The 13,542-nt window shown below is 41.9% G+C and overlaps 1 protein-coding gene across 1 annotated transcript; it reads left to right on the forward strand.

Annotated features, from left to right (window-relative positions):
• Positions 1-917: 917 nt before the first annotated feature.
• Positions 918-11,684, forward strand: LOC124146815 (neuronal acetylcholine receptor subunit alpha-10-like). Its single transcript, XM_046517282.2, has 7 exons — positions 918-1,041; positions 4,368-4,507; positions 5,649-5,693; positions 8,859-8,968; positions 9,146-9,681; positions 10,047-10,276; positions 10,847-11,684. The coding sequence occupies exons 1-7, from the start codon at positions 1,002-1,004 to the stop codon at positions 11,102-11,104; spliced, it is 1,359 nt and encodes a 452-aa protein (XP_046373238.2). The 5' UTR covers positions 918-1,001; the 3' UTR covers positions 11,105-11,684.
• Positions 11,685-13,542: the final 1,858 nt, after the last annotated feature.

Genomic DNA, 13,542 nt, shown 5'->3' on the forward strand with positions numbered 1-13,542 from the left:
GATGTGGGGGAAAGCCCAAAGTGAAGCAGGTCTATGACGTTTACCACTTTGGTGATACCCACAAGCAAAGATATGGTGCTGACAGACCTAGAACCATAATTAGAACCCCAATATCATAGTGTTCTGGTATGCACGGACATCGCGAAATGCGTCGCATAAGACGACTGGACCACACACACACACACACGCGCGCGCACACACACACACACACACACACACACACACACACACACATACCACCACCACCACCACCACCACCACCACCCAATTACCTTGCAATGTGCCATTACTTTAGGATCAGCTGTCAACAGGGCCCATCAGCGCGTCCAGAGCGACATATTCAGTCAGTCAGTTAATTGGGTTTACGTCACTTCAAACACTATTCCCGTTATATCACAGTATATCTGCGCGTCATATTTAGCAATATATGTTGTTGTTGAACGCTAGACGGCGGCGTGTAAATACCCGGCGGCCAGACAAACCAGAGATTGATACTATGAGCAACTTCTCAAAAGCCATCTAGCCTGACCGTAAGTCGCCACGTAACACCGGCATAGTGTGTTCTAGGGCGCCTATTGCCATTACCCCTGACCACTAGAATGTGTCCTTTCCGTAAACAGGAAATCATGTCCTAAAACCAATACAAGGCCGGTTTGCTGGTTGACTTAAGCTTAGGTTCCACTCGCTAATGCTTATTATTTCTACATTGTATCAATCCTTATGCAGGTGATGATAATACGTAGTTACAAACATATTTAGTAGAACCTACAGGATAATACGATTTACAAAGCCGATTAACTAATACTTTCCTCTGGGAGCCTTATACTCCATGCTTCATTATGTACAAAAAGTTCTGAGATACAATAATCAGTCCATAAACCTAAATCCTTTTGCTGTGAAACATTATGATTCGTTTCAGTCTTTTCTGAACCATACACATGGTAGGAACGGAGCTTCGCTAAGGCATTGGCATATGTAACGTTCTGTGGAAGTTCACTGAAATGGCGAACGTAGGAATTGTCATCCTTGTGGGCATGTTGGGTAAGTGGCCCCTCTGAGAATGTTTGTTTGTTTATTTGTTGTTTAACGCCACACTCAACAATATTCCAGCTATACTAGCCACATAAAGAAACTGTGCACGGAGAAAATATATTCTGGATTGAAATACAACACAGCAAGAACAAAATGATGCAGTCGCTGTAGCAGCTGAATGATCGGACCATCAGAAAATGTCAACGGGACCTGAACAACATCTGTTACGATGACGTCAGAAGATCAAAATGGAGTAGGGGGTCAAACGACAAAGTCACAAAGTCAATAACGGGTATGACCACCCTGTGCGTGAATCACAGCAGTGCATCGGCGACGCATGGAGTCCACCAAATGGGCATGGAAGGCCTGGGGAATGGCCTGCCATATTCTCCTCAAATCCTGTGCCAAGTCACGGGCGTTATCTGGAGGATGTGGAAGACGACGCAGACGGCGCTCCATTTCATCCCACACATGCTCTATTGGGGAGAGATCTGGAGAAATTGCAGGCCATGGCAGTAACATGACATTGTTATGGTGAAGGAAATCCATTGCGACCCTAGCCGTGTGAGGACGAGCGTTGTCCTGTTGAAATGTCAATCCCAGGCCATGACGTTGCAGGAAAGGAATGACCACAGGCCTCAGAATCTGATCTCTGTAGCCAACACCGGTGAGATTGCCCTGAACAACCACCAAAGGGGTTCGGTGCCGTGCTGTTATCCCACCCCAAATCATCACAGAGACACCTCCAAAACGATTCCTCTCCACAATACAGTTGCGTGCATAACGTTCTCCCAAACGCCGGTAGACACGTTGGCGCCCGTCACTGTGGGAAATGTTGAACCTCGATTCATCTGTAAAGACAACATTTCTCCACCATATTCGAGGTTGGCGAACATGATTTCGACACCATCTTAGACGGTTGACTCGATGACGGTGTGTCAGGATGGGACGTATGGCAGGGCGTCGTGGTCGAATCCCGTACTGACGTAAACGATTCCTGACAGTGTTGGGATGGATACGGCGCAGTCCAGGAATTGTCTGGGACGTCGTTACTGCCGTTTGGAACCTGTGTCGGAGATGTGTAACTCGAATCCATCTGTCCTGTCTTGGCGTCGTTACTCGGGGACGTCCTGAACGTGGGTGGTCGGCAACGTCATTTGTGTTCTGATAACGCCTCACCAATGCCGATATCGTGTTACGATGGCATTGGAAAAGTGTTGCCACCTGTTGTTGCCTTATTCCCGCTCGGATCATTCCAATGGCTTCATGACGCTGTGCAGCTGTCAATCTTGGCATGATTTGCTTGTGATATGCTTGCGTCTGCGCCTGAGAAGTTTTGAATTTTTGAATGACCACAGATCATGCTTCCAAAGTGACAGCGAATTTCGAGTTGCACATGCTGTGTACAGCTGCACAGGATACACGTGCAGTAACACATTGCACGTCCATAGGCCCCCATCAATGACGTCATATCGCATGGCACGTGCATGAGCGTTTGAATGTCTCCAATAATTGCTGTGTTCAAACCTATCTTTCATATATGGACGGTGTGCCCTTATATCTATATTTTCTCCGTGCACAGTTTCTTTATGAGTCTGAACTAGACAATCCAGTGACTGACAAAAGGAGCATCGATCCACGCAGTTGGGATACGATGACATCAACCAAGTCAGCGAGCCTGACCACCCGATTTCGTTAGTCACCTCTTACAAGCATAGTCGCCTCTTATGACAAGCATGGGTTGCTGAAGGTCAGTTCTAACCCAGATCTTCACGGGTCTCTGAGCATGTACGTCTGTTAACAGACAAACTTCCGTTCCTCTCTCTATTACCTTGTTGTGTGTTGAATAATTTGCGACAAAAATGTTCCATAACCATAAGAAATTCCTACTAAAAGCAGAGTTCATTGTACACCAGATTAACTTTCGACTGTTTTTTACGGTGGCCCATAAGGGACATGGAGTCTGTGTTTCCGCATTTTGATATTTCACTTACATTTATCGTAACCTTTTGCAAATTAACACTATTTGTCTTACAAATATGTGATAAATCATGTGTAAAGAAGATATTGAATCGCTGAAAAACGAAACGAAAATGTCAAAAACTAAAATGAAAATGTCAAAAACACAAAACGAAAAATTAATGTCAAAAACTAAAATGAAAATACAGAAAACTATTTTCACCGCGGTGTAAATATTATCACCGCGGTGGAAATAGTTTTCACCGCGGTGGAAATAGTTTTCTGTGTATTCATTTTAGTTTTTGACATTTTCGTTTTGTGTTTTTGACATTTTCATTTTAGTTTTTGACCTTTTCGTTTTGGTTTTTGACATTTCAATTTTAGTTTTTGACATTTTCACTTCACATTACAGCGACTCAAAAGCTACTTAAAAGTACATTTTCTATGTTTTCGGATGTTTTTATACATGATTTATCACATATTTGTATGGCAGATTGTGTTAATTTGCAAAAGGTTAAGATAAAAGTAAGTGAAATATCAAAATATTGAAAAACAGACTCCATGTCCCTTATGGGCCACCGTAGTTTTTACCTTTTGAATACGACGCTTCGGTACAGATGAAGAACGTTTATCAAGTAATCAACATCCTTCATCTCTAGGCTTTCATCACCTTTTCAGCGTCTATATAATTAAAGATATGTTGATAAAGTTACAGAGGCATGCACACTTTCATCTGCGCCCTTTTAAAGAGAGTATAATGAGTCTATTTGTGCACAGTTGTTTATGAAGTCTCGAAATGATTGACGTTAAAAGCACGCCTCGGGGCAATGCAACTTGTCAAAGATCACAATACAGAATGTATTATATGTTATCGTGGCATGATCCATACCTTGGATATTCAACGTAGGTTTACACAGTAAACTATGCATGGAAGTCGATTCGGTCAGGTTAACATGATGTACAGTACTGCTGCGTTCCTGGATCGTTAGAAATAAATGTGGTGGAATAAATGCGGCAAAACGTATTCCATAATCATAAGAAATTTCTGCTAAAAGCAGAGTCAATTATACGATTCCGACTGTATAGTGATTCAGAAACATGCTTACGATGCACCCGGACTCGCACAATTATAGCAGAAAGTTCCTATTATTATGGAAAGGGAGGTGTTGCTTGTTTAAACATGTCGCCGGGATAAGGTTGGAATATTGCTAATTTCGCAACAGAATGTTCATTAAGCAACTTTGGCTTATCAACCACCCCATCATTTATTTTTGAATCTGGACGGCAAAAGAAGTCGTCAATGTGTTGCAGCATACAGAGGAAATTGTCACACCTTCAGTAATCTATGTATCTGTGTTTATTCTTTTTTCGCACAGTGACCTGTGTCCATGGCAACCAATCAGCACTGTTGGGCAATCTGTTTGCCAATTATATCAGCGACGTACGGCCAATCTGTGGAGCGAACGTTCCAATAGAGGTGAAAGTCGGCCTGGCTATCCGACAGGTCATCGAACTGGTGAGAGTCCCATCATATGCGTCAAACGTTTCAAAAATATGTATTTATGTCAGATTAAACTTTATTATTGCACTTATATAGCGACGCGCATTCATGTGTGTGGCTGCTTTTGTACTAGTCTGGACTGATGTCGATTTACAGTGCCAGCCCACTGAGATACCATACCGCAGTTTAGCATGAATACTCCATTCAGTCACAGTATACTGACTCCGAGCCGACCAGTCCTTGTTCTAGCCCCTAATGAAGAGCGGGTAACAACAAGAACCATCTTTGAACGTCTTTTGGTATGACGCGACCGGGGATCGAACTCCGCACCTTCCGCTGTCCGGGCGGACGCCCTTCCACTTGACCACGAAGGAGGAATTAAAAATGTGAAGAAGGATGGACAAAATTTAGAGAACAATAGCACACGAAATAATAGGACAGCGGACAATAGGTTCAACTAAAGGTTACATATCTACCTCATACTGTTCTATGTTATGTTTCTGGATTTGTCAGTATGGGTTGCACCAAAGTGTGAAAACGTCAACATTATTATTTCAGGTTTTCCTCCTACATGGAGCTAACATAGTAGCTAAGACATTCATATACATCAGGTGTAGCGCATTGTACCATTCGACCAGGAATACTGTGTGAGGCTCAAAACGTTTTGATATCCCCTCGTAAATGAGAACTACTGCTCACAGCGACGTTAAACTAAACTCACTTGCTCATTCATCAGCGAGTGCTGACACTTTAATCCCAAAAGTAAAGATCAAGGTGCCAATGAATCACGTCATCCACAGCGCACAAACAAGCATACACGAATACGTGAACATACCGTGTATAACCACCAGTTTCTCTTCCCAGCAAGGGGCGGTCGGGTAGCCTTGTGGTTAAAGCGTTCGCTCGTCACGCCGAAGACCCGGGTTCGATTCCCGACATGGGTACAATGTGTGAAGCCCATTTGTGGTGTCCCCCGCCGTGATATTGCTGGAATATTGCTAAAAGCGGCGTAAAACCATACTCACTCACTCACTCACTCACTCTTCCCAGCAATCCTTCAGCCAAACAAATTGGCGATACATGAACCTTACAATGGAAATTATCGCTAATATGTTAACATGTTAAGTTAACAATTTATATTTCTGTTCTTTTCCAGGATGAACCCAACCAAATAGTGACTGTCAACGCCTGGATTCGATTGGTAGGTGCTGCTGAACCCTTTACATAATCAATGACATTATTAAAAAGGTTTCATAGGTGAAACAAGTCCCTTTTCACCTGTCCCGACAATATCTTATTGCAATTGCCACCATTGTCCCAGATTACATAAGCGTCACACGAAACGACGCTAAAGATGGTACTTGTTGTACTGGTGCCAACACACGTGCATGCACATCGCAATGTAAATGCAATAGTTTTGAACACGACGTTGAACCCAATTTAACCTCAACTCACCACCTAGATTGTTGTAGCTTCCATATACATGTTCTGGTCACAATTGCGTGTGAAATTACAAGTTTTATGGTGATGAATGTTTTCAAGAGTATTTCACTTTGATATAGCGATGTGCATGCACGTGTGTGTGTGTGTGTGTGTGTGTGTGTGTGTGTGTGTGTGTGTGTGTGTGTGTGTGTGTGTGTGTGTCTGTCCGTCTGTCTGTTTGTTCTGATGCGGACATATGACAGTTATATAGTGCTAGCCTACATATTTGCCACGCTTCAGTTGACATGGATGCCCCGCTCAGGTACTTTATACTGACTTTGAGAAGGCAGAAGAGTACAGAAGTTTTAACGTATTTTGGTATGACGCTGCAGAGGATCGAACCACCGGCTTCCGCTCTTTGGGCAAACACGCTAGCCACCTGACCACAGAGGCGGTACACTCTAGGTGATTGGATGTTAACAATATGATTGGATGTTCACAATATGCTCTCTAAAATAACCCATGAAAAACATTGGCGTTAGGGGAGGAAAGTCTTTGCTGAACATAATACGTTTTTGTGCCTCACGCTTTTATGGGGTGGGGTGATTTACCGTTCTAACGTTAATTTGGTTTTGTTAAGATATTTGCTTGAGAGGTTGTTGCGGTGTTTTATTGGCAGTGTTTGCATTGGAATATTACCGGGTTCATATTCTCTGTACGACAGTGAGAGCAGTGACCTGTACGATGCTTCCAAAGTTTGTGTGCACTGTTATCCAAATATGCGTGTCTCCTCTTTAGCCAGTTTTAGCACTGTCCGTTTGATTGTTTCGCGAACACCTGGTATCATCCATATTTGATAGTTATTCATAAACACATGATTATTGTATAATCGGAATCGTACAATGGACTCTGCATTCAAAAAACTTTCTTTTGATGATGGAAAGAATTTGTCGAATTATATAAAGTGTAACTGTGTTTATAGGTACTCTGTGATTCAGCAGCTTCATCGGCTTCTCCTTTTCCAAATATTCCTATTTGGGCTTGAGTGAGTGAGTGAGTTGGGTTTAACGCCGCTTTTCCGCCGCCGTATTCCAGTTATATCACAGCGTGTCAACTTAATGTGGGAGGAAAGCCCGAAGTGATGCAGGTCTCAGACATTTACCACTTCGGTGAAACCCACGAGCACGGGTATGGTGCTGACAAACCTAGAAATATAATCGGGGAGAACCGGCATTCGAACCCACAACCATATGTTTCTGGCGTGCCCAAGGGACGCAACTCTGCACAGCGAATCGCGGCGCCTTAGACGACTGGGCCACCCGTGCCCCCCTATTTGGGCTGGAACACGAGCCAACTTGACATCATTATCCTGTATTTTGTATTGTATCTAGAGCTGAAAGTATTTTGCCTGTAAGATACCTCTTTATATGGGAGATCGTTTTGAGTGTTTGTATGCTACAGAGAACATCATTAAGTATTACAGTTTGTTTTTAGTGTAATGTACAGGGCGATGCAGATAGCCATCGGCTCCGCCGTGAGGATTGATTAACCATCATAATCCTTATGAGGTTTGATGTATTAGGATTTGAGTAGTTGGTTCCTAAGCATACTTTGTCAGCTACTAGCTTGTGTTCAGGAACCATTTGGTGCCCAATGTATTGTTGGGAGATGGAAACCCATTTTTGCTTGTGAAGTTAATACGATTCATGTTTGTGACTGAAATAGGTAGCTGGAGTATGGGGCCTTTTGACCGGAAGTGTACTACTCTAATGCCTAGTTTGTATATTTGATTGAAGCTAACGCCTGATTGTTGACCTTACGTTTAGCTACTTTGATGAACTTTTCGATACGTGGACCTAGGTTTTGCTGATTATATCTAAGTCGTTGCATCAGTGTATTGCGGCCAGTAATTTGAAGAGAACTGGTCCATCCGAGGGAAAGAGGGGCGGTGGGGTAGCCTAGTTGTTAAAGCATTCGCTCGTCACGTCGAAGATCCGGCTTCGATTTCCAACATGAGTACAATGTGTGAAGCCCATTTCTGATGTACCCCGACGCGATATTGCTGGAAGATTGCCAAAAAGCGGTGTAAATCCATATTCACTCACTCACTCACTCACTCACTCACTCACTCACTAGAGGTGAAGACCTCCAGTTAGGGCTCAAACCGCCAGTAAAGGGGTGCCTCTGGTAGTGCCTAGTGCTATATTGATTGACTGGTATTGAATGAGGGTTGTTTTAGTTTGTTATATTGATTGTGAAACACTGTTGATCCATAATTTCAGACTTACACCGAATACTGTTAATCTAATCAATCATTTTATCTTATCTTATCTCGGGTATATCGATGATCTGATATCGTGTGGTGAAACGGCCATTTTGACGTCTTGTACGCGATGTACATGTATTACGACGCACTGTCATTGTGACCGACTCACTGGGTTAATTCTTAACGTGCCTTACCTTATATGAATACGTTTGTTGTAAACAAGCTACAAAACAAGTCACTGAAGAACGTTGCGAGCATACACAGGGTCATGCCACATCTCTGAGTAACTACTTCATTCCTCGATACAGCTGGTTGGTGTATGTCTGTCAGTGTAAATATGAATTCACAATTACTAAATGAGGTTGTTAATAGATCTACATACCTGGAGGTAAAATGATAGTCACATATTAAATCATAAGAATTGACTTTCACTTTATGTGAGTTCATTGGAGTGTGAGCCTTCATTGTGAGGGCCAAACATTGTATGAACGTGGTCGCATGGCTCACACTACGATAAACTCACATCAAGTGAAGGTCATTTCTTAATTATTTATTAAAATAACGAGCTTCTGTTGCCTTTCTGGTATTCCACATCAATATTTCCACCAGATTACAGTAACTGTAATGTACCTGTTACATAATTGTATTTCCATATGAGACCGTCTGTTTGTGTTGTAGAAGTGGTTCGACTGTCAGATGACATGGAACGCCACTGAATATGGGGGCATCTCACAGCTTATCCTCCCCTATGAGAAATTATGGACACCGGATATTACCCTATTTGACAAGTGAGCTGCATGTAGTATGTTTGCTTTAATATAATTTAACTATATGGAAACTTATCCTTGTACCTTAATGATTCAGGTTACCTTTCATACGTGTATAAATACAGATTCACAACAATCACACTACATTATCTGTAAGGCTCTGCGGATTTTTCCTGAAAAAGATACTTTATTGCATAGTGCTGGTGAAAAACTTGTTGGCCTCAAGGACAACCGCAATGTCGTCTCTTCAGACGGTTCTGTCATCTACAACTTCCCCACCATCATACAAAGCCTCTGCAAAGTCGACGTCACCTACTTCCCCTTCGACACTCAAACGTGTGCTCTCAAGTTCAGCTCTTGGGCCTACCATGGACTCCAGCTCAATGTTACCAACAAGGCCAGCGCCGGGGACATGTCCAGTTTCAAAGTCAACAGCGAGTGGCACCTGGTGAGTGTTCCCGTTGAACGACATGTAGAGTACTACGGTTGCTGCCCAGAACCTTATCCTGATGTAACCTTCTACGTCATTCTGAAGCGCAAGAGTATCTACTACGTAGTGAACCTTCTGTTTCCCTGTATACTGATCTCCGCTGTGGGTATTCTTGGCTTCCTGCTGCCTCCAGACGCCGGGGAGAAGGTGTCGCTGGAGATCACCGTGTTGCTGTCTCTATCAGTGTTCATGCTAGTTGTGTCTGACACCTTACCGCCAACGTCGGAAACCTTTCCGTTTATAGGTACGTGCATAAACCGAAGTTCGTTCTTACGTTATTCATAACTTTGAAATCATGTGTGTTAAATTTGTAAAATCATTCCTGACGGGGATAATATAAAACAAACGACACCATGAATGAATATTATGTTCAACTGGACGATCTGAGAGTTGGACATGATCCAACTTTAATACCAATTTAAGACTTTATAAATGTAAGGATGACTCGATAACCTGCTTTTACGTTGGAGATGCAGCCAATCCTCATGACCCTGTAATACCCTTATGAGTCCAGTACACGCCCTTGTCCCCCACAAGAATCTACCTGACAAACCCATACCAGCTGACATCCTCAGTGGTTTTCCTATGTAACGCCTCTGCCCTCCACAGGAATCTACTTCTGTCTCTCCCTGATGCTGGTGACCATCTCTACGATCCTCACTGTGTTCGTTCTGAACGTACACTTCAAAGGTCAACATGGCATCGCTGTGCCTCGATGGGTGAGGAGTCTGGTTCTTGGGATGCTTGCGCAGCTCCTTTGTGTCAGGAAAGAAACGCCAGTCCACCCAATCAAGACACCGATCCGCGATGACAGTGACCTTCACGTCCAAGACTATATGGTGAGAAAGGTCAAGCCGATAGTTACAATAACATTAACTGTAACTTTTATTTGTAACATTAAACTGGTACCTCTCCTATTACAGACAAAATACTTTCACCGGTTTATGTCGCTGGGACCAGATGCAATATGATTTAACTTTGAAGGTTATACTTTAATAATCAAATACGTTTTTCATCAAAGTCTTTATAAGACCTTCGCCTCGATGGTCATGTGGTAATTGTCACGTGTTCCAGTAAAGACACTTTCTACTTCACGTTAAAAACATTCTACTTCACTTTAAAGAGACACATCTAAGTGCGGGAGAAGAACCTGCAAAAGAGTTAATTTCAATTTGGTCATCCCTTGAAACTAGCATCATAGATCCCTTCTTTCCAGATTAAAGCTAACCAGAGTAAAGACTATACAAAATTCATTAATTATTAAAAGCACAGAGGGAAAATGATGATTATACATTACTGATTGAAAATGACTTTTCGTTGTGATAAAACATAAAATCAGTTAAGCACCTATGGTATAAATCCATATATGTAGCCACTTCGTCAAGCTCATATGTTTCCAATTGTTTCAGGGTGATTTCAAAAAGGGAAAACATCATGACACCGAAATGAACGACCTGCTTCCTTTGAACAAAGTAATGAAAGAACAGCTGGCGGTTCTTAAAGAGATCAACCGTCGACACGCAGAGAAGGATGAAGCCGCAGCCCTTGAGGACGAGTGGAAGAAAGTGGCAGTCGTGATGGACAGATTATGCCTTGTCTTGTTCTTCACTTTGTCTGTGCTTTGTACTTTAGGTATTTTGCTGCAGTGCATTGTTGCAAGTGGATAAGTTTATGACAAACTCGCTGACAGTATGTAAGTGAGTTGGATTGAACGCCGCTTTGAACAGTTTTCCAGTTATATCACGGCGTGAAAGCTTAAAGGGACACAGATCTCAATTTCCTCAATTCTCTGGTACGTGATGTTGCCTTTGTTATTTTTTTACGTGGATAATATTCCAGAAATTTCGACTAAATCGCAAAATGTGCCGCGCCAGTCGCAAGTGCATTTGTTGTTTTTTTCAATGTATATCGCCACATTTATCAACAAAGTGAAATGCAGTTTTTTCTTGGAATTAGGAATGGCAGGCATCTTTGGGGGTCGCATCGGTAATGGTTACGAAGTTTTGATAATTCACTTTCTTGGTATTCTGCGATTGTCGCTTACACTATTTTTACTTGTAACACTAACAAATGATTTCACATGAGCATTGCTCATTATATTGTGTGTATATGTTCCAGTCAAACAACTTAAAAAATGAAAATTATTTTAAATCGAGAGACACTGAGAGACCAAAACCAAATTTAATGTACATTTGGAGATGCCATGTGTCTTTGTAACAATCTAATAATTTAAAATATATGTTTATAACGTTTCGGGACATTTTAATTCGTGTTGGTTTCTTATCTAGTTACAGAAGTTAGTTTCAGGTGTTTCACATAGGTGTCCAGTCCCATTGGCCAACTGAGAGAACGTGATTGGCCCACGTGACAACTACTTTCATGAGTTCCACGGTTCTTTAAAAGCATTCACTGAGTTAGATAACAACGAGCAAGTATGTTGGTTTTGGCACTTCACGCCGAGATATGGGTGTATTCCGTATGCTTTAGTAAATCTGCATATATACACATGGAAATTAGTTAAGCAACACCCGCATATTCTCAGACCGGGCAACTTTAATGAACTAGTTCAGGAAATGTGTAAAGGATTTCGATACCAAATAAATTATTTAGTGAAAAGAAAGGGTTTAGGAGGAACATAGCCAAGACTACCATCAAATAATGTGGGGTTTTTTTTAGATGTTACAGATTTGGAAAATGACTTAATTTCATCCAAAAATGCTGTACCACTGGACTACGGAGGCAGTATATATATATATATATAACCAGTGGTAGAGCGTCTGCCCGGAGAGCGGAAGGTCCGGGGTTCGATCCCCGGCCACGTAATACCAAAAGACGTTAAAAGATGGTACTTCTTGTTACCCGCTCTGCATTAAGGGGCTCAAACAAGGACTCGTCAGCTCGGAGTCAGTATACTATGCCTGGATTGGGGATTCATGTTAAACCGCGGCACGGTATCTCAGAGAGCTAGCATTATACATAGGCTTATCCCTATCTCTCCGTCTTCTGAGCCATAGTTAAAAAGTGAAACTACTTCCAAGTGGGCAGGTTCATTGATAACAAGCTCTTGTGTGTGGGCTCCAATCGCCTCTAGTTTTGTTTGACTGCAGCCTACACACCAATAGTCTTCTGAATGGGTGTTATAAGACTGTAGGCCAAATAAGCTACGGTCTGTATAACATCACCAGGAGGCAACCGCACAGCATTATTTGTGTATTCCATTGTGATGTTTTAGAGTATTGTGATTTGTTTCATAGAAAGAATATGTTTGGGGCTATTTCAATAACTCTAAGCAGAGTGATTGATTGTATGTTGCTTTGCGCAGCTTTCAGCAATATCACGGCTCTGAACGGCAGAAATGGGCCTCGCACAATGTACCCTTCTGAGTAATCGAACCCGGGTCTTCGGTGTGACGAGCGGACGCTTTAACCACTATTCTACCCAACCGCCCTAACTCAAAGCAGAAGAAATCATAGCAATGTTATAACCATGAATGACATATAATAAACTGAAAAGGAGAAATTTACAATTAACATTTCCCCCCATCATCCATACAAATTCAACATATACACCACATTTAAACAAACATACAATAACATAGCTGTCCACCAATTGCAGGTATTAAAAAAGTACCAATCATTCCATCTCAATATCCAAACCACCATGAGTGTATACATTATATAGCATTCATATCAAGATGGTAGATGTATGCAAAATGTTCTAATTTCATTTTTCAATCTTACTTAACAGTTATACAATAAATCGGGCTATAACGTTACACAAGTTGAGTAATGTATACACAGATTTTGGCCAGATACATTTATTTGGAATTAAATCGATTCTTTGTTGAAAAGAATTTCACGTCTACATTTGAAACGCGGGATGTATTCCGAGCTGATACCTTTTAACTCACGCCCGATCGATGACAAAAAAAGAATCTTTTGAAATTTCATTCATTTAAATGCTTTATCTAACGTTTAATTCCTTTAGTGTTATATTAGACTACGTGTACACGTACACATGTACTCCAACGATCTAGTAAAGATATAACGAAACTCCAACTGGGGTAGAATTACAATGTCACAGACAGATCTTATGTGTGCATAGT

Source organism: Haliotis rufescens, unplaced genomic scaffold, assembly GCF_023055435.1.
Source record: "Haliotis rufescens isolate VD_foot unplaced genomic scaffold, xgHalRufe1.0.p SCAF_1, whole genome shotgun sequence".
NCBI classification, from domain to species: Eukaryota; Metazoa; Mollusca; class Gastropoda; order Lepetellida; family Haliotidae; genus Haliotis; species Haliotis rufescens.